The 26,737-nt window shown below is 38.5% G+C and overlaps 1 protein-coding gene across 5 annotated transcripts in view; it reads left to right on the plus strand.

Moving 5' to 3' along the window:
• The window catches only part of ALCAM (activated leukocyte cell adhesion molecule), a 116,163-nt gene that overhangs the window by 79,651 nt on the left and 9,775 nt on the right, over positions 1–26,737 (plus strand). For all 5 annotated transcript variants that reach the window (XM_038127785.1, XM_038127766.1, XM_038127753.1 and 2 more), the window contains exons 2-14: positions 1,032–1,132; positions 3,812–4,031; positions 8,020–8,084; positions 8,460–8,547; positions 9,373–9,555; positions 14,361–14,488; positions 16,110–16,239; positions 21,689–21,801; positions 22,652–22,787; positions 22,863–22,996; positions 24,524–24,656; positions 25,342–25,380; positions 25,531–25,648. In XM_038127785.1, the coding sequence (XP_037983713.1) occupies positions 1,032–1,132; positions 3,812–4,031; positions 8,020–8,084; positions 8,460–8,547; positions 9,373–9,555; positions 14,361–14,488; positions 16,110–16,239; positions 21,689–21,801; positions 22,652–22,787; positions 22,863–22,996; positions 24,524–24,656; positions 25,342–25,380; positions 25,531–25,648 (1,588 nt within the window). The remainder of the gene's footprint in view (positions 1–1,031; positions 1,133–3,811; positions 4,032–8,019; positions 8,085–8,459; positions 8,548–9,372; positions 9,556–14,360; positions 14,489–16,109; positions 16,240–21,688; positions 21,802–22,651; positions 22,788–22,862; positions 22,997–24,523; positions 24,657–25,341; positions 25,381–25,530; positions 25,649–26,737) is intronic.

Raw genomic sequence — 26,737 nt, forward strand, 5'->3', positions numbered from 1 at the left:
AAAACACCTGGTTGCATCACCAGCATCTTACTTTACTCTCTTAAATACATTTCATTGCCAGGAAGCCCTTGAGCTATAGTTGCAAATGAAGAGACAGCAAAGGGGGAGATCTTGAATCTCTGGGCAAAGAATCTGACAGAAGTTGTGGTTATGTGGCTGAGAGTAGGCAGCCAGCACACTCTCTGGGCAAGCACTAGAAGCAAAATCTGTCTCCAGTGCAAGGAGCAGAAAGCAAGAGGCAGCTAAGGAAAGGAGGAGCAAAGTTGCATTGTAGCAAATGCACCAAGTTGTAACATTTTCCTCTTTAAGCTTCCTTGCATTTCAGCACTTCATCACTTTAGGGTCTGTTGTTTTTGTTCAATTCACGTGTTTCGGACAATGAAAATAAGTGGGTCGGGTTTATTCTGTAAATTTATATGCATTAGCACATAAGAGTGTGCTGAGGTTTCAAAAAAAGCTGTTCTTAAATAATTCATCGAAGCATTTAACTTCATTTTTCCAAAATGTAAATGTGCAGACTAGTTTTTCTTGGTTTTTTCAGGTTTTTTTCCCAGGTTTTAGGAAATAATATCATCATTCCCTATTCTGTCATCATTTCTTATGTTTTAAATGTTATGCAGCAGTCAGAGTATCATTTCTTTGCTGGCTTCCTCACAATATTGTGTTGCAATGCAACCTCTCCAGGCTGTTTTTTCAGATGAAGAAAATAAAGGTTTAGGGATTTTCCCTTTGTACATTTAAAGTTTGAGACAATCCTGATTGTAGTGTAGATATTCATCTGATTGAGCATGTGCAGTCCTGTTTGGAAATCCGCTTGGCTCCCATTGACTCTGGCAGGAAGCATGGGTCCAAAAGGGTCATAACATTCACTTAACTGTTTTGTTGTAGGTTTGAGGATAAATCCTACATGCTGGAAAATAACCATTTGCAAAGGAGCTGCTGTTACAAATAGGCATCAACCAAATATTAGCTAGCATATGGGAATTCAAGAAAACACTTAAAATTGTTTCTCTCTTCTGTTTCTCCTCTAGCTCTGGGATTGTACACAGTAAATGCAATATATGGAGACACTATTACTATGCCTTGTCCTCTAGAAGTACCAGATGGACTTATGTTTGGAAAATGGAAATACGTAAGTATATCTTACCTTTATATTTATTAGAGCTGTTATAAGATGATGTGTATTTTTTGTGTGTGTGTGAGAGAGATTTTAAGATTCCAAACAATAGGATTTCTGCCTCATATATGAAGCCATTTATTCCTGTGTTTGTAAGGATTGCAGGATTCCAAGCTGTATAATTTCTGCCAAGTGTAGATTAGAGGTTTGAGGAATTAATCTCATTGTTCAAGAGAAATAATTATTCAGGAGTTCTCTGCCAACCTGTATTAGAGATCTGACATGTTATCCCATGGTGTCTCGCTCACTTGACAGAGCCATCCCTGCACATTTGAACACTTTTGAAGTCAGCTGCCTGGAGCAGAGCGTGCTCCATCCCTGGGAAAAAGCACTTTCCCTGTCTTTGGTTGATCTGACAGTCGCTGGGATCTGTTTCAGGCTTTGTTTTCCTCAATGCACAGTGGAGAAGAGAGCAGAGCTGACCTTGGGATCACTGCTGGTGGTTTCACTCTGCCATTTCTGACAGGGAACGGAGGCAAAAACATGGGTGTTCTTTAGGTGTGCTGGTCAGCCTGAAGTGGGAACACCATAGGATGAGCTTCTCCTGTATATGATCACTATCCCAGGTCACAAGGAGGACCAGCATATCAAAGTAAAGGAAACCTGGAAGAATATCTGGATAAAAATGCTGGGATACCAAACCCCTTTTGCTTTTCAAACTGTATTGAGACAAACGGTTTTCCTGCCTCTGTGAAGTTCATCTAAATTTCCTCTTCTCAAATCAAATTACCTGCAATAATAAGTGGATTTAAAATTACATATTTCTCTCTCTTTTTGCAAATGGCATCCATCAGCCTATTTTTTACAGGAGAATTATCTGCCAGTGTTGGGGGTTGTCCTATTCTCCCCTAGCTCCTTCCTTTTTATCTTCAGGTTTGCAGCTTTTGTAGCCCACATCCACTCAATAATTGTTTTCCTGCAAACGCTTTTCAGGAAATGAAGTCAAAAGTTTGGGGAGAATGTTTCCCCAAAAAGGGACAGTAAAACTCTTTCACACGAGCATTCAGAAGATGGAGTGCCTACATTTTTCAGTATGCTGACTTTTATGGGAAAGACACAAGTCCATCTCTCTGAAGATGCAAGAATATTCTGAAAAATCATTATCTCTTTTCATTGCATCTGGATTGTCTGTGTGGACAAGTAACAAGCAGCAAGTGGAGATGTTGCAGTTTCTTCTAAATGGAAAGGGACTCGAAACCTAACATACAAAGAAGCCTGTCTAAGTTGCTGTTGTATGAAATTGTTGACAGCCTACACAACCAAGGGAAAGTAGTACCTTTTCTCCCAGAGCAGCTCACAGCATGGCAACAGAGAGGGTTGGATTAGGTTTTTTCAACAGGTGATTATTTCACTGGAAGAAGGATGAACTCTGTTTTCTTCTGTACTGCCTTGTGAGGAGCAATTTGGGTTCTTGGTGAGAACCTGGAGGCACTGGGAGACTTGCACCATGGCAGCTGTTGCTCACTTCAATGTCTACCTGTGTGTGCTTGCAGCTGGGTGGGCTACTGGAGTTAGGAGCTCATTTGCACTTAACAGCCAACTTCTTGTCAAGACAGTGTTTTCTGTGTGACAAACATTAGACAAATCCAAGAGTTAAAAGTAGGAAAGGGAGAAAGACTGTAAGGGAATTTAAACTTCACTAGCAGCTGATGCCTCTTGCTCCCTACCCAGCTCTGACACTACTCATCTTGTCATAGCATCATCGTTTTTCGTGGGCTTTGTGGACTCCGCAGTCCAGCTGAGGTGTTGTGCTGGGAACACTACTAATATCAGTGCTGCAAGGATATAAGGGATATAAGGGATAAAAGAGAATTAAAACCTTCTCCAGCACCTGGCACAATACTGAACATAAAGATAGAATCAGTGTTTCATCTCTCTTTAAATAAAGGCAGACACTGTCTGTCCTTGCTCTGTGCATGGGTTTGTGTAAGGAGGAAGGAATCAAATGCTGTAGAACTGCACCTGTAACTTTGTCCCTCATAAAAATTATATTTTTTTAATATGAGGGATTTGTGCAAGGCTGTCAACTTTGTATTCCTTCAAGGATGGCAACTGCATAGGGAGGATGTCTAGAAAACAATACTTTGCAATTAGCAATATTTGATTGTATGTATATTCCTATCTACAAGCTCTTGGGTCCTTTAAAGACAAAGGGGAAAAAAAAAGCTAAGAACTAATTTAGAATAAAATAGACAGTTATGCCTGACTAAATCCTGCATTTGAAATGAAGTCCAAGTATCCCAAATAAACAATGGGAATATGTGAAACAATAATGAAAAAAAGGAAATTTGAGCTGTTGAGACTAGCTCACACATGCTTCTATTTCAGATACTTTTTCATACAGACAAGTTTTTGGCAAGTGCTGCCAAAAACACCAGCTTTTATCAGAGAAAGCCCTTTGCTATGCTGAGATTGAGCCAAAGGTTGAAATAATTTCTGCTGATGATATTCTCAATGTGTACCATGGCAATCTTAAACTAGCACTTATTACATTGAATTTCTTCTGTGTACAGCAGAAATCAATCAGGAAAAAAGCCATCTGATAGTTTGCAGGTTTTTTTTTTAATTGCAAATCTTCAGGAACTGTTAAATGAGTGTTTATGCAAAATAGAGGTGTTTATCTTTTTATTATAGGAAATGCCAAATGGATCTCCAGTATTTATTGCCTTCAGATCATCAACAAAAAAAAATGTACAGTATGATGATGTACCAGACTACAAAGACAGGTTGAGTCTCTCAGAAAACTATACATTATCCATCAAGAATGCAAGAATCAGTGACGAAAAGAGATTTGTATGTATGCTAGTTACAGAAGATGATGTTTCCGAAGAGCCAACGATAGTCAAAGTTTTCAGTAAGTAAATCTGGTTGTTACTACCATTAACATTCATCAGCATCTGAATCATAAATTACAGAAACTTTTGTTTAAGGCAGGATTAAAGCCAAGAAAGTAAGTTTGGCTCAGTAAATTACTAAGACTAGCAAATTTCTGCGGCTTTCAAAAATGTAATCTACTGGTGGCATTTATGTAACAGGACTGCCTGCACTTGCAGTTTATTCATGATAAGTGCTGCCTCAAAGAGAATTTTAGGCTTTGATAATGACTCACTTATGTGATGTCATTTGGCCTTGGAAATGAAAAATGTAAAATTAGCATTGATTATTTTCCATTTGTTCTCAGAGCAAATTTTTCAGCAGGAGGGAAATATTAACTGTGTGCGGTCTGTAGGATTATTTCAGGGGGGGAGGTTTGGAGTGGCTCTGAGCAGCTACTGTGCAACAGCACACACTGTGAGGGAGAGAGCAAGAGGCTGGAAAGTGATCCACCAGCCCCAAATGCTTGTCCCTGCAGGATGGTAGGAAGGAGAAGTACCAGTCTGCCATTCTCTCCTAGAGCACAGCAGGGTCCATTAGTGTTTGCTGTCACCACAGCTCGATGGCAAGGCTGGTCTGCAGTGCAGACCCCAGCGCTGTGAGGCACAGCCCAGCTCAGAGCTCACAAAGGAGCAGGGACAAGCCTGGTTCCTTCCTGGTGCTGATTCAGAGCAGGAGTGTAATCCATCAAACCCTGAGTCAGCCTGGGGGAGTATCTACTGTTAGAGACACAGGGCTGTGACTGCAGTGTCTTATCTTCCTTAGCTTCATGTTTTTATATGGCTTTTGACCTTTGTTTCCCTTCAGGCACAGATTTATACAGTCAGAGTAAGTCTGTTGTGGGAACATGCTGACTGCAGGTATGGGCAGTTTCAAAGAGATCACACTGTGCTTGAAAAACACAAATTCACATTTTGGAAGGGCAGCCTTTTGCTTCTCTCAGGTAGAAGGTGCCAGGGAGTCCTCAAGGATATCTATGCTGTCAGTTACAAAAATGAATTTAAAGCAAGATTAGGAGCCAATAGTAATTCCCTTGTTTCACTTTGACTGCAAGAACAATTGAATTAATGACAATAGGAGGAGTTAGCTCAGAGTACGCATGGTAAACACAGTGCTTCAAAGGAAATTATAAAGAATTATCATGTTTACTTATTGCACAGTAGTAAATATGTAGATGAGGCAGTGGTATATGGTAAAATGAAAAACTAACTGCTTGAATTACTGTGTACTCCTCTAAGCATTAACACAATGCTAACTCAGCCATGGAGCACAGCTTGTCTGGTTTATTCTGTGCATTAATTCTAATAGAGAAAGCTTCTATTTACTAAGGAAGATAAGAAGGGAGGATGCCACACTTGTAATATGGCCAACTTAGCACTGCAAGAAAGATTATCTTTGTGTTTTTTCACTTTGCATTCACAACCTTATTTACGGTTCTCTTAACTTTTCTTTGCATTTAATTTTCTTGAGTCTGGTTTTTAAGTTCTCATTTTTAGTTGCTCACTTGCTCGCTTTAATTGCAGAAGAATTAAGAGTAGCTGGCAAGCTTCATTTATTTAATGGGGGGAGTTCCTAACTCATGGAGCCACAGGTACAGAGCTGCTGCAGTGTGACCCTCATAAACCAGAATCTCATGCACCTGAAACTCAGCTGCATCCCAGAAGCCTCCACTGATTCTGGGTTTTGCTGGAGCTTATTCTGTCCTCAGCTGTGCTACCTGATTATCTCAGGACTGAGGAGCTAAAATGGCTCACTGCGCAGGTACCACCTGCTAGTCTCTCTCACTGACTACTCAAACAAGCACTACCAGCTTTCCAGATGGATCCTGTCAGCAACTTTTTTTGTGGAATTAAACGGCCAGTTTCCAAAGCAGGGCAGCCCAGCAGTCGGGAGCTGCTGTCCTGCTGCACTGGCACTTGGCTTTTGTAGGCAGCGAACTCTTTTTTTCCCTCTATTATAAAGCCTATATAGAGTTGCAAAGTACTCTGGCAAGCTCTTAAGCTGAGAGATAAGCAGTGTGCTGAAGTTGCAAACCCACCAAAGTGGGGTTTGCTGCCAAGTTTAAATTTTTTTTCTCGCTTCAGACGCTGAGCTGGTAAATGCCAAGTGAGTGTTTTACAGTGAATTACCTTGGTGCACGTGCAGTGGCTGTGGGGATCTGGCAGCAGGCGTTTCCTCTCGGAGGCTGCTCACAGAGAGCAGGTGGCAGCCTCTCAACTGGAACACCTGCTCAGTCACAGGGCACTCAAAATGGGGAGAGCCCCACTCAGCAGCTGCAGAGCAAGGGGGCCTCCCTTCCCCTCACAGGATCACTGCAGGGCAGGCTGTCTAACACACCAAAAACAGGGTCTTCTCTAACCTGTCCTGGGGGAGATGAGAGACAAAAGGAAGCAAGGCTGAGGTGGGGGAAGGTGTTGTGGCTTGATCAGCTGGTGACTGGGACGGACAGGCAACTACCCCTGTTTATGGAACCCAAAAATCTGACCCAGAAGGCCTGTTAATGGTTTTGTAAAACCATATTTTCTTGAATTGTCATGAAAATAATTTTTCCTTGATAGGTTCATCTATGGAAAAGGTCCACCCTTTTCCTTTAAAGCTAACAAAAGAGAAATAAACATGCGTATATCTCCTAAAAATAAAAATCTTTATTAGTCCTTTGAAGAACATATGACTGTCTTAGTGTATAGCTTTGACTGTGTCTTTTGTTTGGTTTTGTTTTTTGCCATGGGCAAAGTTATTTGAAAAATGTCAAATGAATATCTTCTTTTATTCACTTTCATTTCCCTTTTGACCTGATTTTGTTCCATCCTGGGGTGGTCATTCAAGTGGAGAGTATTTGTTCATTTGCACGTAAACACGTGCACAAATGAAATGGATTATTGGGAAAACACACAGGCTTGCTTCCTCTGTGACAACAGGACCAGGGCATCTGCACATCAGTAACTTCAGCAGTGTGTGTAGAGACTTTGGCAAGACAGTGGTGAAATTCACTTAGGGCTGGGATTACCAACATACATGCAGTATTTTATAGGAAGCTTGATTTGGGGAAAGGGTTCTGTGAGCTGACATGGTTAAGAATGTTTCCGTCTGTAAAAGTATGCTTGTTTAAGCAGTACAGATAGGGTGTGGAGACTTCCCTTGACTGTATAGACATTGATTTATTTTTTTCTCTTCACTCTTCCCCTCTTCTTTTAAAATTGTGGGGGAAACTGTCTCTTTTGGAGATAAAAATTTGCATTCTGGGCTTCAGGCCAAACTGTTTTAACAGACAAGTTATATAGTCCCCAGAAAGTAGTCTTTTATGATGGAAACACTGATAGATCCTCCACTTTGGCAAGCTAAGAGATCCATCTACCATAATAAAAGTAAGTAAGAAGATTAACTGGCACTGGGAAAAAAGTTTATATTTTTTAAGAGAGTCATAACTAACACAGAATCAGTTAAAATAATTGCACTTTTCTCTATCATCTGAATTTCTTAAATATAATAATCCCAGTTAGGAAAAATAAGCATTAGAAGAATTATTAGGTTGAATTTGTTCCTTTATAATATTGACAACTCAGCTACAGCAATATCTGCAGGAAAGCTGCTTTTTTGTTGCTACAGTTTCTGTACTACTGGCTCCTTCTTCAGCATGTGTATCCTATAAATCAGTAGATCAGATCAGGTTCTCTCCTCCTGGGTGGTGAACTAGTCTGTCTGGCTAAAAGACATATTGTCAGAGTACATGGAATTCATTAGGGAAGGTGTGAAACATTTAAAGTGAGAGTTTGCTCTTGGTTTTTTTGCTAATATTGCAATAGAAATACCTCACCCTTTCTTCTTTTAATGAGGAAATGTAGGTAAGACTGTATAAGGCTAGATTATTCTGTTTCATTTCAAAAGTCCACATATTTTTAGTATTTTTTGTTTTTCAAACAGTTGTTTGTGCTCCCTTCACCAGTACTTTTATCCTATTTATGTTTTAGAACAACCCTCTCAACCAGAAATCTTACATCAAGCAAACCTCTTAGAAACAGAGAAGCTACAAATGGTAAGAGCAGCATTCTCCCTCACAGTTATGTTCCCAACAGCTGCCTGAAGTCCCTTTACAGTCCAGAGAGAGGCGGTGGCTCAGAGGGATGACAGAACACCTGCCTGTGAGTCTATAGCTGAGCACAGAGCAGTTGCCTTGCCACTACTCTATTTACTCCTGCCTGATCTGCGAACAAGGGCCACCCTGATCTTAGACCCACCACCCTCTTCCAAATTGTACCTCGCTGATTCGATATGCCTTATTTAAGAAAAGTGGTTGAGGTTAAGTGTTTGAGATTCCTAGAACTTTTGACCCAAAACGGCGTAAGTAAAACCAGAACTATGTTAAAGCCTAGTGGAGAAAGGAATTGGCTAATTCCTGTCTGTTTTGCAGCTCGGGGAGTGCGTTTCAAGGGACAGTTATCCCGAGGGCAATGTCACGTGGTACAAAAATGGGAGAGTTCTGCAGCCCGTGGATGATGGTATGTTCTGGTAATGGCCAATGTCCCTGGATCCACACGTGGGTATATGCATGAAGTGTTTATAAGCATTGCTCTGCCTTATTCTAATGTACTCTTTTGAGAAAAACTGCTCATATGGAAAGATACAGCTGGAAGGAGATGTTCGCGCCTTTCAGAGTACCCAAGCTACACCACATCTTACTCTTTTAGTTCCAGCTTTAAATATACATCATGGGGAGGAGAATTGCCTTTATTAATGATATCCCAAAGCTATTTTTGAGCCTATGTAACTAACAGAAACCTGCGTCTAATTTCCAACTTCTTATAAGGTATTAACTGTCTCAGTTTCACACCTGTCCAATACTGTGTTTTGGACCACACAGACCATCATCTTATACAACTAATTATTTTCCAGGATATGTAAGAACAACTATTTTTTTCCTTCTTTTTAACTTTGACAGACCAATAAAGCTATAGTATTTTTCCTTCCTTATAAATTGGAGAATAATTAAAAAATAAATTTGATCCTAATTTTTTGGCCATCATTTTTGAGGCTTTCTTTCTGTCTTACAAATTAGGTTGATTTGTATTAAAAACCTCACCAGTTTGCAACTATTTTTTTTGTTTGGATTTGATTTAAAATATTAGGTAGGTTAGGAGTATGTTGTTGTTAAAATGTTCCTGGTATACTTCAGTGGCAGTACTAGAGGAAAAGTGTACAATCTCTTGGGTAATATGTTTCGTGTATGTTTGTAGCCTGATCTCAAATGCAGAACAAGCAACTACCTACAGGAAAAAGGTTTGAAATTCTGAGTGTATGACACTGAAACATTATTTCCTTTTCAGTTGTGGTCATAAATTTGCAAAAGATTGTGGACAGAACAACCGGACTCTTCACCATGACATCGTCTCTTCAGTACATGCCAACAAAGGAAGATGTAAATGCCAAGTTCTCTTGCATTGTGACTTACTATGGACCATCTGGCCAGAAGACAATGCAGTCTGAACCAGTTGTCTTCGATGTTCACTGTAAGTTATCAAAAAGCATATTTTTCTTTGTACTCAGTACAAAGCCTACCTCCAGGACAGGGGAAAGCAAAATCAGAAACAGTTTTCAAAATTAGAGAGTGCTTTGCTATTGAAATGGTTTCTTCAAAACTGATTTGCATCAAGATGGTCAGAATACATTGCCAAGGTAATTTTATTATCTTCAGATTTGCCTGAGATTTCATTTTTTCCTAGCAATGGAATAATGAATATCAAGATTTCATTAAAAAAAGAAAAGTGATAGCCATAAAAGGCTACAGTGAAATAGGCCTTTGAGAATTTTAAGAGAATATAGTGATTGATAAAAGTGATTCTGAGCCCCCTGAAATATGCAGTAAATACTCAATACAGTTTTTAGTAAACTCAAATATTTTTCATCTTTTCAGAGTCAGCACCAACCAGTTAATGCTGGCTATCTACCTTTCACAAAATGCTTCTCTACAGTTGTAAGATGCTGTGTTTTACATTTAAAATGTATCATTTGAATATTGGAAGACTTCTAAGTAAAGAATTTGTGCAAATAATTGCTTCTAACTGGACTGAATTCTAAAGCAGCTTCCTTACTGTGTTACTGATGGATGTGGAAATCATAATGTTCCTTTGAATAAACAAAACAGGCTGTTGGCAAGGAAAGATGAGAGGAGGTGGCAGCACTTAGAGACCAGGGGAAGAGACATTTCAAAGTTGTGTAAAATGACACTTCTGAAGGACTGTAGAAGGCAGCAGGTCACAGCAGGATGTAGAGGAGCAGGAGACAGACAATATGTCCAGTCGAGTATTACCTCTCTGCTCACTTCTAGTACCTTATCTTACAAAAGATGACCCCTTGTTTTGGGAATGATAGGGTCTAAGTATACAGTCCAGTATCTATGTCTCAGTAATGTGTTGTATGACAACTGTGTAGTCCAGCTGCAAACAAAGAAAATAAGGCACTCGATTTCTCCAAGTAGTGTGGGTGCACCACTGCCTTGAAAACAAAAGCCGTGGGCTGGAAGTGCCATGTGTGTTCTGCCTAGACAATAGTTGCTTTTCCTCTACAGGTAAAATTTGTTGAGCCGCAGGGTAGGGGATCTGTTTTCACCTTGATCAAATAAAACTCAACCTTGGAGCAGCTGATGTTTGGTTTCATCTGAAGTCAGAGTTGTCTTTTTACCATCTCTTTCTCCGGAGCGATAACCAGCACAACTAAAGGAGATGAAAATCTCTGGGAATCCTCTGGGACAGCTGTTACCCATGGGTATACCATAGGCATTTCAAGCCTGCCGACACCTATCCCATCAATTTAAAGCTAGAGACATTTCTTATATTTTTGGTTTTGCTTTATAAATCTGGGTACCAAATCTCATTGTGTTTTTTTCTGTCATTTGTGGAGCCCCATGACCACTCGTGCTGTGCATGGCAGATGTTCCCAGGAAAGAAATTTAAGGACCAGAAAGCATTTGGTGCTATTACTTGCCAAGAGATGCTGTGCTGTCCTCATTTCCCCTCTGCTTTCATGCATTAGGGCCACTTCACCTGTTGAGGGTAAGGCTGTTCCAGATTTCTGTGGTGTGTGTAGTACATGGACTTGCAAGTAAGAACTAGCCAATATGAAAGGAAAAAAAGGCTGTGTGGCTCAGGGATGGTCACTGACCACAGGTAGTGTGCCCTCTGTATAAAGATTTAATGTTTGATCAACTAGCTCTTCTAGTCCTCATCTAGTAATACACCATTTAATTAATTCCAGCAGTGTATTGCTAATTAGCAAATACTGGGAGGCAGGCACATTCTTCAGTACTGAAGAGGCCTTAGGTATGAATTTTGGCTTTAGAGTGTGGAGTTACCCAGTTTTCTTTCTGAGTATTTTCATCTGCTGTAACTTCAGTCCCTTACTCTGCATAAATGCATCTCCAAATGAATTTGTGAAATTCTTGATTAATAGATGTCCAAGCTTCAAGAGATGCATTTCATGACTGCTGTTAGTTGATGATAATGACCTGTCTGATTTGGTTTTGCTTTTTTAGTTTAGTTCAGTGTTCATAATTAGTTTCTCAATAATTGTGATTTTTTAATGAGTCAAATATAATGCAGATTTTAAAAATGGCAGACTCAACTCTTAAGAAATGGAAGTCTTTCAGCCTTTTTTATTTTAGATTGACTGTCAAAACTGATATTTTGCATCCGTAAAGCAATAGAACCAAATCATAAAGACCTGCTGCTCATTCCTTGCAACTTGTCCATATCTCCTAAAGAAATGGGGAGAGCATGATTAAAATTATGCTTTCAGAAATTTTTTTAAAGATATATCTATTCAGTCAGGATCTAAGAAATGTTTTATTGTTTGTTTTGTTTTTTGTTTTATCTTTTGCATTGAGTTAGTGCAGTCTTCAGTACTCAAGTGTTTAATAGCTAGTTCACATCCTGGAAGGAGCCAGCCACTGTAACCTAGTATGAGAAGAAGAGTGAATTAGCTCTTGCTGTGTTGGATGTTACTTGGATTAGGATAATTTAGCTCAGCTAGCAGCAGTTACATGCTTGCTTTTGCAGCTGCAAGCAAGGAAGCTGCTGAAAGCAAGGAGTACTGGGAGAGGAGTATTGGAGCTGGACACTTAGATATTATCTCAGATATTTAATTATTTAGGCTCCAGTTATGTAGGGTTCTACTCAGCATAAATCAGTGTAAAAAGATAATGTTTGTCAGGCAGGCTTCCCAGTCATGCCCTGCTGTTGGGTGTCTGTCTTGTTATGGATAAACTGCTTTACATAACAGATTAGAGTCAAGGACACTTCCCACTCAGGCTGCTTCCAGCATTAGTGTTTTCCTTGAAATGGCACAGTGGCTGGGGCATCTCTGGGATAGCAGCATTCATTTACTAAATGGCTGCCTTTTGGTGCTGGCTCCTGGAATTTTGTTGTTGTACAAAGCAGAATTTCAGATTTGCAAAAGCACCAAGTAAGATGGGCCAAGTCAGGCATGTGTGCCACTGGGAGGCAAGATGTGCCTTCAGCAGGCTGCTCCTGTTTCTTAGTGAAAGCAGGAGAGTACATTATTCATACCAAGCACCACCCTGCATGGCACTGGACACCATCTTCCTGTTCTCAGGATGCATGTCCCTCAGAAGAATGACCTCTTCATTTTAGACAACAGTTAAAGTGGGCTTTACTTCTGTATTTTTGGTTTTTTTTCTAGTTTAGCAAATTAAATTAAAATTTGCTCTTGGTTGGTTACTGTAGATAGAAGGGTAGGATATTTCTAGAGAAAAGAGTGGTCGTCTGCAAGAATGTAACTTTTGTTTAACTGTGTCCATTTTTAATCCAGTTCTGTTTATCTCTGTGGGGAAAAAACTGTTCTAAATTAAAGTCTTTCTTTTTATTAATTCCTCACATTTCAGTCTCAAGACAAAGCCTAAGCAATTCCAGGATATATCTAGACATTCTTTATGATAACTTTACCTTGACATAAACTTGACAGAAGGAAAGACATGTTGCAACACCCCCTGAAACTGAGTATTTTGGCCCAGCAGCTACCAAGAGGGGCATACGTGGCACTCCTGGTCAGCTATCTCATTGCATCTCTTGTATTCCATAGCAGCAGTGACACTGGACTTTCTTTTTCCAAGCAGGCAAAGTTGTGCTTCAGCTCTGAAGGTGCTGAGGTAGAAGCTTGTTTGGTCATGTGTGGTGCTTCCATGGGAAGGGAGCGAGGCTCTGAAGGAGGGAGGCTGTGGCAGGTTGGAATCCAGCACCCATCCTGCCCTGGGGAGGGATGATGGACTGAGCTGTGTTAGGGCTCTCAGTGCCTGAGAGGCCACAGTGGAGTGCAGAGAATTTCTCCTGTACTGAGAAATCCCAGTGCAGGAGACAGACAAGAGGAACATCTGAAGGGTCGAGAGGTCTGTAGAGCACACACTTCACCTAAACACACAAAATCACCTGTCAGCCAGGGCTTTCTCTGCTGGGGAGACTTTTTTAGTGTCTCATAAGGTGCGCTGCGTTGTATTTTAATGCAAGACTGGCATCTTTGATGCAATTTTATTTATCCTTTGACATTAAAATAGTGAGAGTTATCTGCCCATATTATTTTAATTTTGTTCATTTTACTTTGTTTTCTAAAAATTATGTTTAGGCCTCTACTTAGAAATAACAGCATGCTAAAAATACTCTGCTTTAAAAAATTATGAAAGTAAAATGTAAGTTATAGTTCAACTTCAGTGAACATGACAGAAGTATGTTACATTTACTATTCTGTTGACTATGCTAAGGGTCCTGTTATGTTCACCAGATTTATCATTCTGAAAGCCTGTAAGTGATCAGCATTTAGAATAGGCTGAACATAGTTTCATAGTTCATATTTATTTCTTTTTAATGCCAGAAGGCTATTATCTAGTACTAATGCATGGCGTTGAGAGCTTCAGTTGTTTTTCTGATTGCTGCGGTCCTTTAAATAAGGAATTTCACAGAGGACAAGTTAATCCCTCATAATGAAATCACACCATGAAATGGTTCATACTAATCAGGATTTCTTTTGCTTTAAAGCACATGACATACTTGTAATCATTGCTGTTTCAGTTACAGGTATTTTGGAGAATAAAAATGAACTTTATGTCATAAGAGTTCTTTGCACTTAATTGGTAAGAATATAGAAAGTGTGATTAACTTCAAGTTCTTTTATAAAAGAAGATCTACACATGCAAATATTTTCAGCTGCAGGATGATAAAATTGCATTTTCTTGGGCAATGAATATCGTATGCATAGTGTTGCTGTATGATTACGCTGAAGCTGTTAAACATGTACATTATTTCCATAGACCCAACAGAGAAGGTGACTATTCAAGTGCTGCCACAAAGTAGTACCATTAAAGAGGGCGATAACATCACTCTGAAGTGCTCAGGAAATGGCAACCCTCCTCCACAGGAGTTCCTGTTTTACATTCCAGTAAGTCCTGCCTTGCTGTCACTGCCTAGTGAAATATTCTGTATCATTCCTTCCTGCAGACATTGCTACATGTCAGTGTCTACGTGGTTTTGTAACAAATGAAGAAAGGAATTCAATGTGACTAACACTGAAGATAGACATTGACCATTATATCACACTCTGAGAACCCCTCACCTCAGCTGGCAAAGTATTTTTGAAAAAAACTCTCCTTCCCCCCAGCCCACCCAAATTTTTCAGGAGTTAAGATCTACTGAAAATTACAAGGCTTTATTTCCCATCATCAGGTATTTTAATAAACAGTTTTGATTACAGCAGTTTAGCATCTTGAAGAAAACCATCTCATCTGTTGTCATAACACGAATCCAGCAGTGAAAGTATAGCAAATTAATTCAGCTATTTTTTGGACTTTCACAGATTAATCTTTGTGCAATTTCTTTTCTTCAGTTAATTGTTTGGTGTCATAACAACACAAAAAATAATGTGTGTGACAGCACAGAAGAACAAATCTGTAAAATGCTTAAGACAGAGACTGAGAAAAATAAAAGCTTTGTTACCATTAATCTTCTTAGCACTGGTGAAATCCACAGACAGATGTGGCTTTATATTCTAAGACTCCTGGTCCTTGTTCCCATGTCCTGCTTTCCACTCCTGTTTTATATGCCTTATTTGTTCCTGCTGCACCTCTGAGCAGAGCTGCTCTTGCGAGAAGCCAAAAGAAGTGGTATCCTTTCAGATATTTCAAACCCAGCATGTCACCCTCTGAACATAATCATCACTACTCTGGACTCCTGGCATGTTTGAATTGCTGGAGAGAGCAAGGGGAGCTAGGAGCTGAAGTCCTTATCTCAGAACAGCCATTTAGATTCAATGAGTCATCCTAGAAAGTCACTAAATGCCAGTGAAAAAGTGTCTGGTATCTCTCCTTGCTTCTCTATCACAGTGAGTGAGCTAAACACCCGAGTTTGTCTTATCTGTGGGCTCCCTGCTGCCTGATACTGGTCTTTTCTCTCAAGGAGAAATGCAGTGGGTGATCTCTTTGAAAGGCTCACAGGTATTATAAATCTCTTTCTGGATTCAGAGATAGGAATTAGGGTATCATTCTATGCTTGTTTCAAAGCTGATCTAAGTCAGTAATCAGGGGGAAACTGGGGAACTGGACAACCATAAAGCAGCATTTGCTGGCTAATTCAAAACACCAGTGTGCTTGTGCTGTTCAAAATGCAATGCAGTACAATTCAGTTAGTGATTTGTCCTTAAGCTGAATATATCAGAACCAGATTTAGAAACACAATTTGTTTTGTTGTTTTGATTTCTGCAATACTTGTTAGTAGACTGTTTTTTTTGGCTAAACTTTTAAATTTTGCATTGTAACATCCTCTTAACATGAGTTAGTCATTAAATTAAAAGAGTAAGCTCTTGATTGTAGTTGTTTTTAAAAATAGTGTTATCATGCAGGAAGTAAATGTTACTTTAACTAATAAGCAATTACATTTCAATGATGCCGTGTCTATATGTGCTTTGGAGTATTTCACCATCCTTATAATTAAAAAAAAAATCCTCAACAAAAATCAATGGGTTTAGCAGGCCTATGTACAGTAAATGTCTTGTTTTCCACCTGCAGGGAGAAACAGAAGGTATAAGAAACTCAGATACTTACGTAATGACAGATGTGAGACGAAATGCAACAGGAGAATACAAGTGCTCTCTGACTGACAAAAGCATGATGGACTCGACCACCATCACTGTGCACTGTAAGTCATTGCATTTTGCACTCCTAGGTAGGATACAAACTGATCTTGGACCTCCTGGGACGGTTTCTCTGCTTTGTGTATGCAGCTTACTGCAGTTACCTAACCGGTGAAGTGTTGGTTTGAAGGTGTATCCCGTCATTTCTATTTATTCTAATGTATTTCTGTTTGAAAATCTTGACTTTCTCAATTCATTGGCTAGATAGTTTCACTTCACATAACTTTGGATAGTATATGGTTCTATTACACTGTCACATACGGTGAGAATTTTGTTATTTTATCTTTTGCTCATGTGAACATATATAGGGCAAATTACTTTCTTCCAGTTGTGCCCTAGAATGTACACAAACATGGAAGCTAATCCACAGGAATCACTGAAGGTCATTTTTCATAGATAAGTTCCCATTCCCTCAATGAGGTTAATGTGTAAGGAACCTAGAAAAGAAACTTAGGAAGTCATTATGTTCACATAGGAAAAGTTGGGTTTTTTTACTTTTTCCAGGATCATGAGAGCTACAGAGCTCAGTAAATTTTCTTTAGCTGGATACTGTTTAGTCACACTATCAGCAACACTTCAAAAGCAGCCATTGAACTGGTTGAACTATTGAAGCAATAGTTGCTTTTAATCTCTTTATGCAGAAGTTAAGAGCAGGAACTTTTTCAAACTCTACTATACTATCACAGGCTATTAAATAAAACTCACACCAGGGGTAGAAGTTCTCCCCTAAAACCATTGAGTGTCTGTAGTCTTCACAGTATCATCAGTAGTCGACAGGTTCAGGGGGATCTGAAGCATAATGAAGTTTAAAGGCTTCCACTGTAGTTATATTTTATATTAAAACAAACTTCATGTTTCTATACTTGGTTTTGAATGTTTTTTTCTTGGAAGTGGTAAAATGCATAATATATTGGTGATTACTGATTAATTACACTACACATGATTAATTACACTATTATATGTAATGAATATTTTGCCTTCAATAAGATAATCCATTGTTACCCTGCCCGCCTGTTCTGTTTGCCAAGAGTTGGGCATGTAAACCTGAAAAGGGCTCTGTGCTCCTGCCTCTTCACTGCTGGATAGCAAAGGTACCTTTGCTCTGGTATAACCGACCCTTTGATTTTTCTCCAAGTGTATTGCATGTCTACTTTTACTTTCATAAATAATTACTCTAAAAATGGCTTCCTCAGCTCCAAGTTATTTTAAACAAGCCAGTTTTCCTATGTCTTCTATTTTGTCTGCACATTCAAAGAGCTTTGCTATCTCAGAGAAACATGTAATTTCTAGACATGAATCTTCCCAGTGCTGGCAGCTAATGCAGAACTCAGAACTGCACTCCAGTACCCTATTATTTCACTTTACTTAGGGTTCATTTTGTTTTTTTACAAAACACCTCTATCTGCAATTAAGCCTTTTTCTTTTAAAATGAGGTGCAGTGGCCTGGAATAGTTCAGTAATTCCTGAATGTCCAGGCCATGCACCATCCTTAAGGTACTTCATTGTCTTATCTGATGCTAGTCTAAAGCATTCCTGCAGCATGTGGTTTGTCCTTCAGATACTACTTTTTCTCTCTCTTTTGCTTTATTGCTCACCTTTTATATGGATGCATATTCCTCTGTGGTGGCACACTAAAAAAACCTTGATTAGGAGTCAGGGCTTTTCATTTCTTCACATCTAATCTCAGCATTTAAGATTTCTTTTTTTTTTTTTAACTCAACCACAAGCACAACAAAAATCAGGCAACATACTAATATAAATTAAAATTAATTTAATTAATAATTTTAATATTTAAATAAATTTAAAATTAATTTAAATTTTAGAAACTACTTATAGTAATTTGTTAAATTTCAACTGTAATGTCTTTTCCCAAACCAATTTTATTAAGCATTATAATGGCACTGATTTCTTTTGGTGTCCTAGGTAGGGAAAGCTTCCTGCTAGTATCGAAAAACATTATTATGCCATAATCCTCAAATATTTTTTTGTAGAGAATACCAAGCTCCATTTTTCCAAGTTGGCTGTAAATTATGAGACTTACAGAAATCTGAAAACTGGCATTAAAGCATCAGAGTTACTCATAATGCTTAGGGAAATTATTTTTGAAGGAAATTGAGGGAGGGTTGAAAGATTCCCTGCCTTATCCATGGAACATAAAGGACAAAGTGTACAACCTGAGCTCTTGCCCTTCAGAGCAGGATCTGTGCAGCTCGGTCCCAGTTTAAAGTCCAGCAGAACTGAAGAGGCAGCAACACAACGGGACTGATATTGTGGATTTGCGGTTTTTCATACGAGGTTGTAAATTTTCTGCCAGCTCTGTTCCTTCAGTGAATTTGCCCAGGGTCAGATGAGCAAAACTAGCAGGCAGGGGACCAGGGTAAAAGCTGTTTACGGCCACTTACAGAGGTGCAGAAGCACACCCTGAGTGAGGCAAGGAAAGCACCCAGCAGTAAAGGACAGGTATATCTTCCCTCAGGTATAAAGAAGCAACTCTTTTAACCCACAGTGCCCTTTCATTATCTGTTGCTGTGGGGATTTGAGCAGTTTGGTCTAGTTGTGTTCCTGGCCATGGAAGAGGAGTTGGAAGCAGAGGATCTTTTAGGTCTCTTCCAGCCCAAGCATTCAATGATTCTGTAATTGTTTCTGCACATAAAACCTAGTGTGGAGTAATAAGGTCTGTGGAACTTCCTCTTTGTGATGCTTTCCTTGCTGCTAAACTGTGTTATGCAAACCATCCAGTAAACTAAGGTCTTAGGAGTATAGCATTTTTATTTCTCTATAGATATTTTTATGGCCTTGTCTTGACTTGTCTCATCTCTCAGTAAAGCCATTGAAAATACAGGGGAAATCACCTTTTGAATGTTGCATGGAAAAATCTATTCTCAAGATACTAGGAGAAGTTTCCAGTTGTCTGCTAGTTTATTTATGGAGTTCAGACAACAAACAAGTGCCTGCATAGTTTTCCCAAATGCAGCACAGTATTCCATCAGAGGAATAATCCTCTCTGGAGTTTACAGATGGGAGTCTGCCCTAGATGTGACACAGCTTCCAAACTGAAATGTGTGCTCCAGTCTTGCCCACATTAATTCCATACCTCCCTCACATGATATGGTGATACGTGCAGAATGCACTGTTTGTCTCTTCCCTGCCCTACTTGGTATGCAAAGAGAGCACTGAAATCAATGCATGACTTCAAATGAGACCACATTAAGAGCTAGCATATATTGAAATTGGTGCCTGATGAGGAGCTTGTTTCTGAAGAACATTTCAAAGCCAAACGTGAAATGTACAGAAAATTTTCACAGAAAAGTTTTTCTTTCAATGAAGACAAAACTTTGGTTTTGATAGTCTTCTATATGCAAGAAAAGTTTTCTCCTCATACTTCTGTACCAAAGTGAGATTATTTACTAAGTAGAGAGGTAAAGGTAACTACATCACATTACTTTGTGGACCTTACAGATAAACTGGCAGAAAATTAAGCTAAATCAAATTGTTCACATAGAGCTTCTAGAGGGGATCCTATGTTAAACAGTAGCTTAATTTTGTCTTGCCTTATATGTCATACTAATACTGCTCTGAATTATGTAGCTTATCTGATACCCTCTACATTTTCCTGAACTGCTATAGCAACCAAGACTGGTGTGGGAGGGATTGTAGTCCCAGTTGCACCACACAGAGGGGCCAGCAGGGCACAGTCAGACTATCCTGGAGGAACACTGGGCTGAAGGATTGCTCTGGGCTCAGTGTCAGTCTTGCCTGAGATGAAGGCAAAAACTTCCACGAATTTTTGCTTCCTATGGCAAATATGAGAGGGATGCCTTCTGAATGGCCTTTGGTGATCTCTTAGGTTTGAGGTGCTATCTTGCTTCAAAGAACAAAAGGTTTAAGTACGTGTAGGGAAAAAGAAATAATAGCTTTTTCTTCAACAACTCCTCTGCCCTGATAGAATATGTTTAAGAAGAAACACATCCCATACACTATCCAAATCTATATACTGCTCACTGGGGGAGTCTTGGTTTTTTTTGGGGTTTTTTTTGTTTTTTTTTTTTTCTTCTGGAAGACACAAGAGGGAGGATAGGAAATCCTCATAGGAATACAGAAACAAGATGCCGTTTTATCTCATCAAGATTTTTGACTCATTCACAGATGAAAGTGCAGTTCTTGTGACCTCTCAGAAAAGACATTGGGCTTGTAACACAGATAATAATGCTGCAGACCTGTTGTACAGACTGAACCCTAGTTGTTCCCTCAAGTTCTATCTTTAATTACAATGGTGTTCCCAGGGCAACTACTGAATGAAGCCAGTAGTGAAGTTCACTGTTTTGTTAAGGAAAACTCACTTTCCTCCACTGTTATTTTTGTCTCAAGCTTTTTGTAAGCTCTGCTTAAAAGCCAAAAGGAGGCTTTGCAGCCCTTTTCCAGCAAGTACTATATTTGACATGAAGTATGTGTGCTTTTGACCGCATGTGTTTGTGTGTGTGTGCACTCATCTGTGATTGTCATTCAATCAGGCAGCTTGGCTTACAAGCAAGGTACTGTCAGAAGGGAAGCAAAATAAAGATTGGCAAACTCTGCTTTTCTTTCACCGTAGAATTAATTTTTTTTTTAATGACCAGCCCACCAAATCCTTAAACTAAGAAAAATCCAGAGCAGTGTTTCCTGATGTTTCTGTTACTGGCTCTCACCCTGCCTTGTGTCAACACAGCTGTCGCTGACTGCAATTTCCCTTGAGCTTAAATATGTCAGGCAGAGCTTGGACTCTTTTTTGAGGTACACAAAAGTGGCATTTTAAGTTACAAATGAGAACAAATAAAGGGCTTCATGTGCAGTTCTCCAGCCCTGTAATTTAGACTTCTCACCCCTTCAGTAGTCAGTATCATGTCTCATACCCCCTCTTTGACCTTATTCATCCCCTTCAGATTCTGAGGGTAAAAATCCTCTAGTTTTATCACACAAAAGAAAGGCACCCCTTGACTCTTGCTGTTCTCTCCACAATTACTATTTAGGATGACCTGTCCCCACCTGAACTAGTCCTCCCCTGAAGATGCATTTCTACCTGGCCCATAGTAGGCTACCCTCACATGCAGCATTCTGTGCATCCCTTTCCGAGATGCAGATACTGTTATGTGAAATACTTCTTCAGCTTCTTGTGCCTACTCTGTCATTCTTTCAGCAGACCAAGGTGAAAAAAATGTATCCATTTGTCTAGTGATTAGTGAGGTTTTGCTTTTCCTTTTAGCCTATAATTACAGCAAAAATATGAATGCTCTGCAATGCCTGTTTTAGAACAATTCTCTCATCTCCCTTCCTTGTAAAATTGACTTGAATTTTATTGAAGAAATGAAATCTTGAATTTAATGAGTGCAATTAGTCACATTTTCTTTTCTTGATAAGCCTCTGAAATGGGCCAGGCTTTCTGAGATTAACTTTTTACAAATGTTCTTTCTATCCCAGATCTGGATTTGCAGCTTACTCCTAGTGGAGAAGTCACAAAACAGATTGGAGAGGCCCTGCCTGTGTCATGCACAATTTCTTCTAGTAGAAATGCAACTGTGTTTTGGATAAAGGTCAGTAATTAATCTATTTCACACTCCATCTGGGTGTTCACCTCTTCATATTACTGATGCTGCTTCAATGTTTTAGAGGGGAAGAAGGAAGGAAGTTGTTCATTGGGCTTTTTAAAGAATATTGTTAAAATGGGTCTTACGCATGTGGTTAAAATGAGATCTACTCACACTGATGACTGAAAATCAGTTACAGTAATTATCAGCTCAGCTTCCAAATGGAGAGAATTAAGGCGTATTGTAACACAAATACAACTTCTGTGAAATGGTCTATACAAGACCCTTTGAGAATAAGGTTCTTCTAAGAACAAAAGCCCATTTGGAGGAATTTTGGTGCAATTTGTCACTGGTGTGCTTGGTCTTCGTTCTGGTAAACATAATAAAAGGGCAAAGGTTGAAAGGATGGATTGTGAAAAATATTGTATTGAAGAAGGTGGCTTTATACAATACCTGTAGTGCTGGAAACTTACAGTAATGATGCTTAATGGTTGTTTATGAGCATATGTTGATCTCATAAGCCCGGCCTAAAGGAGAGTTACTTGTGTCTCAAACGTTTTATCACTCATGGTCTTGGCCAACCTACTAGAAAAGCTCAGAGCTAATAACTGATCCCATCTGTGCTCTTGATTTAAAAGCAAAATTGTTCAAGAAGAGAGGAGATGGCTTCTATAAATCTCCATCACTTTCCACTTTTTATGCTGTATATTTAAATGTACTTATTAATGGGGAAACCGAATAAAAAAGTGAGCCTCTGATTTTCCAAAGCATGTGAAAACTTCTGTTGATAGTAGTCATTAAGGGGTTAATGTATTGTGAGTCCATCTCCATCATTTCTAACTCCTGACTTTATCAGGACAATACCAGAATGCAAACAAGTCCATCATTTTCAAGTCTTCAGTATCAAGATGCTGGAAACTATGTCTGTGAAACTACTCTGCAGGAGGTCGAAGGACTGAGGAAAAGACAGACACTTAAACTTATTGTGGAAGGTGAGAAAGCAGATAGCTAGAATTATTAATTGTTCTTTCAAAATAAAATGGTTAACTGTAATATTGCTCTTGTAGGAAAACCCCAAATCAAAATGACCAAGAAAACCAACACAAATAAAATGTCTAAGACAATTATCTGCCATGTGGAAGGTTTCCCCAAACCAGCAGTGCAGTGGACAGTTACGGGCAGCGGAAGCATCCTAAATAAAGCAAGTATCTTTCTTATTACTTTATTCACCAAAAACTAGTGTATAGGAAGTGCAAATTAAAATCAGAGAACATTTTTGAGGTAGTGAGATTGAAGAAAAGTCTTTTTCGTTTATCTAGGAGAAGGTTAAGTGGTAGCTGTAGCTACCATGTACTTACATGGATGATTTTTTTATGATAAAGCCTTTTTGAATAGAACAGGTAAAGGCAAAGGAGATCCACTGGCTATAAGCTGAAGCTGGAAGGAAAAAGAAAAGGTTACAAATGAAATATGCATTTTTTAAATTAAGGTACCTTAGTCGTTTTATCTGGGTAATGTGCTGATTTTGCCATTGCATAAAGGATTTGCAAATAATGATAGAATTGTAGAACTTACATTAGAAAGCAAATGGGTACTTCATGTAGGCATTAACTGAGTGAAATGTAATGAAATTCGGCATGTGTGAATCAGAAGTTACGTTCATTATAGTTCCTTATGTGCTTTGCAGCTTTTATCCTAATATTTATAGTTGTTTTTGTATGGTTATACTTCTTTCTCACTGGAAACAGAATGATTATGCATTCATCCTGAGGAATAAATAAGAAGAACTCATATATAGCAGGGAAAATAATCTGGAAAATATTCAAACTGAAGAAAATATTCAACTGAATCCAAATTTATGTGGCTTACCAAATCCCATGAAAAGCATTGCCAGATTTTGCCTTTGCAGGAAAAATAAATGAGACCTCTCTACAGTCAGTGGCTGGAAGGACAGTGTACAGTGTTCCTGTAGATTCCATTGCATTTCATTAGGTTTTACTTTGAGCCTACAGAAATTATGTGTGGCTACACATAAATGGACAAAATTGGTCCGTTTTCTTGCAGGTATAGGACAGGAATTGTCTTGAAGCTATATAAATGATTGCAAATAATTTTCTCTAGGTGTTGCATTAATCCAAGAATGATGTACAGCAAATTTAAGGAACAACACATCAATATTACAGTACACATACTATAGGTGCTACTAGACACACGTAGATTGGCAAAATAATGCTTAGTGTGGAAATAGCTTCGAAAACTGGAAACTGGAAAACTTGGAACAATTCTTCCCTTATAATGACATAAATGACATAAATTCTTCCCTTATAATTCCCATAAATGACATAAATGAGAAACAACAAGATGGAAAAAATTATACCTTAGAAGTTTGAAATTTTAAGCATTTTTTCACTTGGAATATTTTTTAAATACTTGAATTAAAAGCAAATACAGGATGTTGTTAATTTTTCAGAAAAAAACTTTTTTATTATTGGTCTTACAGTGCACGTTATACTATCTATAACTGGATATTTTGGCCAACTTTTTCTTTCAAATATTCACATTATCATTTCATAAAACAATGTAGTATTTCTATTGCTATTGTTTGGAAAGCTGAAATATTAGTTGAGAGTTATTTCCCTCTGAACATTTTCACTGTGCAATACAAGTGATGTGTGTATTGTTCTTTGTGTTTTTAAATGATACTAATCTTCATTTTTCACCTTTTCAGACAGAGGAGACAAAATATGTTAATGGGAAATTTTCCAGTAAAATTGTAATTGCTCCTGAGGAAAATGTAACTTTAACTTGCATTGCAGAAAATGAGCTAGAAAGGACTGTGACCTCCATGAACGTCTCTGCTAGTGAGTGTCCTCTAAAGATAATTTCCTTAAAGTTACAGTTTCTCATAAAGTACTCATACATCACACTCAAATGAAGAGTAGGACTGCATAGTAATGTTAATACTAAGATATTTAACCTTTTTGTCTTAAGTCAAGCAATTGTAAATCCCTCTGGATCAGTAGTACATAAAATTTATTGATAACTTTTTACAGTAAGTCACTCAGTCTTCATGACTTTCTTGGCTAGCTACAAAAGTAAACACTAGTACAAAATATACAACATAATAGTAGAAAATACTGCAAAGTAATACTTCATTTACAAGACAGAGATATTTATTTATTACAAAATTAACAACGTCTCTTAGTCCCTAAATTACAGTTTATTGGTATGACTTGACTCACAATAGTAATCAGCCATATTGGGCTTTAATCATATATCATGATGAAAGGTAGTGAGAAGCTATGGAAAGGTAGGAGAGAAATTCTTGGACAGAAATATTTCTGTCTTCATTATTACAGGTTTAGAGTAAGATTCTTCTAATCTATACAGTATAGTTACAAAGGAAAGTCTTCTATTTAAAGATTGGATTAAATATCTTGTTTGGAAAACATTGTTCCAGTTTCTGTCATTGCTGTAAATAGGTAATTAAAGGTGATTTTTAGGTCTGTGTTGTCTTTAATTCAATTTTAACTTTTTTTTTTCCAGTAAGTATTCCAGAATATGATGAGCCAGAGGATAGAGGTGGTATGTATGGTTTCCTCTCTCTTTTTTTATTCCTTTTTTTTTTTTTTGCTTTCTAATTCCTTTTTCTGTTTCTGGTGGAAATTCTTTAGAAATGTTGCAGTGCTTTTCTTTATCATAGGTCATCTCATTAACTTTTCTTCTTTCCTGCAGATGACAATAGTGAAAAGGTTAATGACCAGGCAAAGCTAATAGTGGGAATTGTGGTTGGTCTTCTGCTGGTTGCTCTGATTGCAGGTGTTGTCTACTGGCTCTATGTGAAGAAATCAAAGTAAGAATTTTTTGAAAACTTTATACTAAGCTGGAAAAAGAGCAATGATAAGAAGAGATATATGTTTACTTGTTTGCTTTCCTCTACAGCATTTCAGTTTTCTGAAGTGGGGAAAAGCTGTTACAGTAGGTGCACTTGATAGCAAAAGGAAACTTGGTACCTCTGATTGGCTTGTCCTAATGCTTAATGGGACTCATCTCCTGGAGGTGGGGTTCTAAGATTTTCATAAATCATAGTCGTAATGAGGTCCTGTTTCCTGACAGCCGAGTCTGTGCTGACTCTTGCATTTCATATAGTACTTAATTGTGGAAGTTGATGTGTGGAAGTCTGTGTGGCTGTACTGGTGCTAGAAACTGCTTCATTTAGAAATTGGCTACCTTGTTTCCTTTAAAAATGGAATGACTTACAGAATAAGACTCAACCATCTTAGGAAGAAGAGAGATCCTGAATTGTTTTGTTCATGCATACTTCAAGGTTTCTGAAATAAAATTAGTAAAAATAGAGCTTCTGTTGCTGAAAAATCTAGGAGCTCTCATCCCAGTCCAGGTCTTAGACATCATAGGCATAGAACAGCATTTTCCATTTTCAACTTTCTTCCTTGTCATAGAAGCTCACTTCAGAAAATAAATGGGAAGCTGCCAAGAAGTGACCATGTTGCTCCATCCTTTTGAAGCTGGCTGTTACTGTGGGCCCCATTTGGTCTTACCCCATACCTTTATCTCCAGGGAGAAGTGAGGGCAGTCAGAAGCAGCCTTGCTTTCTGACAGCTCTCACAGCTGCTTCTGAGCAGGGGAGGTTAAGTGGCTGTGTATAACCTGCTCCAATCAGTACAGGTATAAAAGCAGTCTTAAAGTTCAATTGGTTTTAGTATGATCTTCCATTAAAATTGAATCAAATGAAATCTAAAATATACCAGTGGGACTTTACTATGAGTAAATGTGTTTTCACTGATGTCAAAGTACAACAAGGAATTCTCCATCTGCTAAGAAATGCTCTTTTTTTTGAATAATACATAAAGACTTTGGCTCAACCATAACTGATCAAGTTTTGAAGTTTTCCTAAATAGAATTGTTATAAATTACCCTTGCA

Source organism: Motacilla alba, chromosome 1 (genome assembly GCF_015832195.1).
Source record: "Motacilla alba alba isolate MOTALB_02 chromosome 1, Motacilla_alba_V1.0_pri, whole genome shotgun sequence".
NCBI classification, from domain to species: Eukaryota; Metazoa; Chordata; class Aves; order Passeriformes; family Motacillidae; genus Motacilla; species Motacilla alba.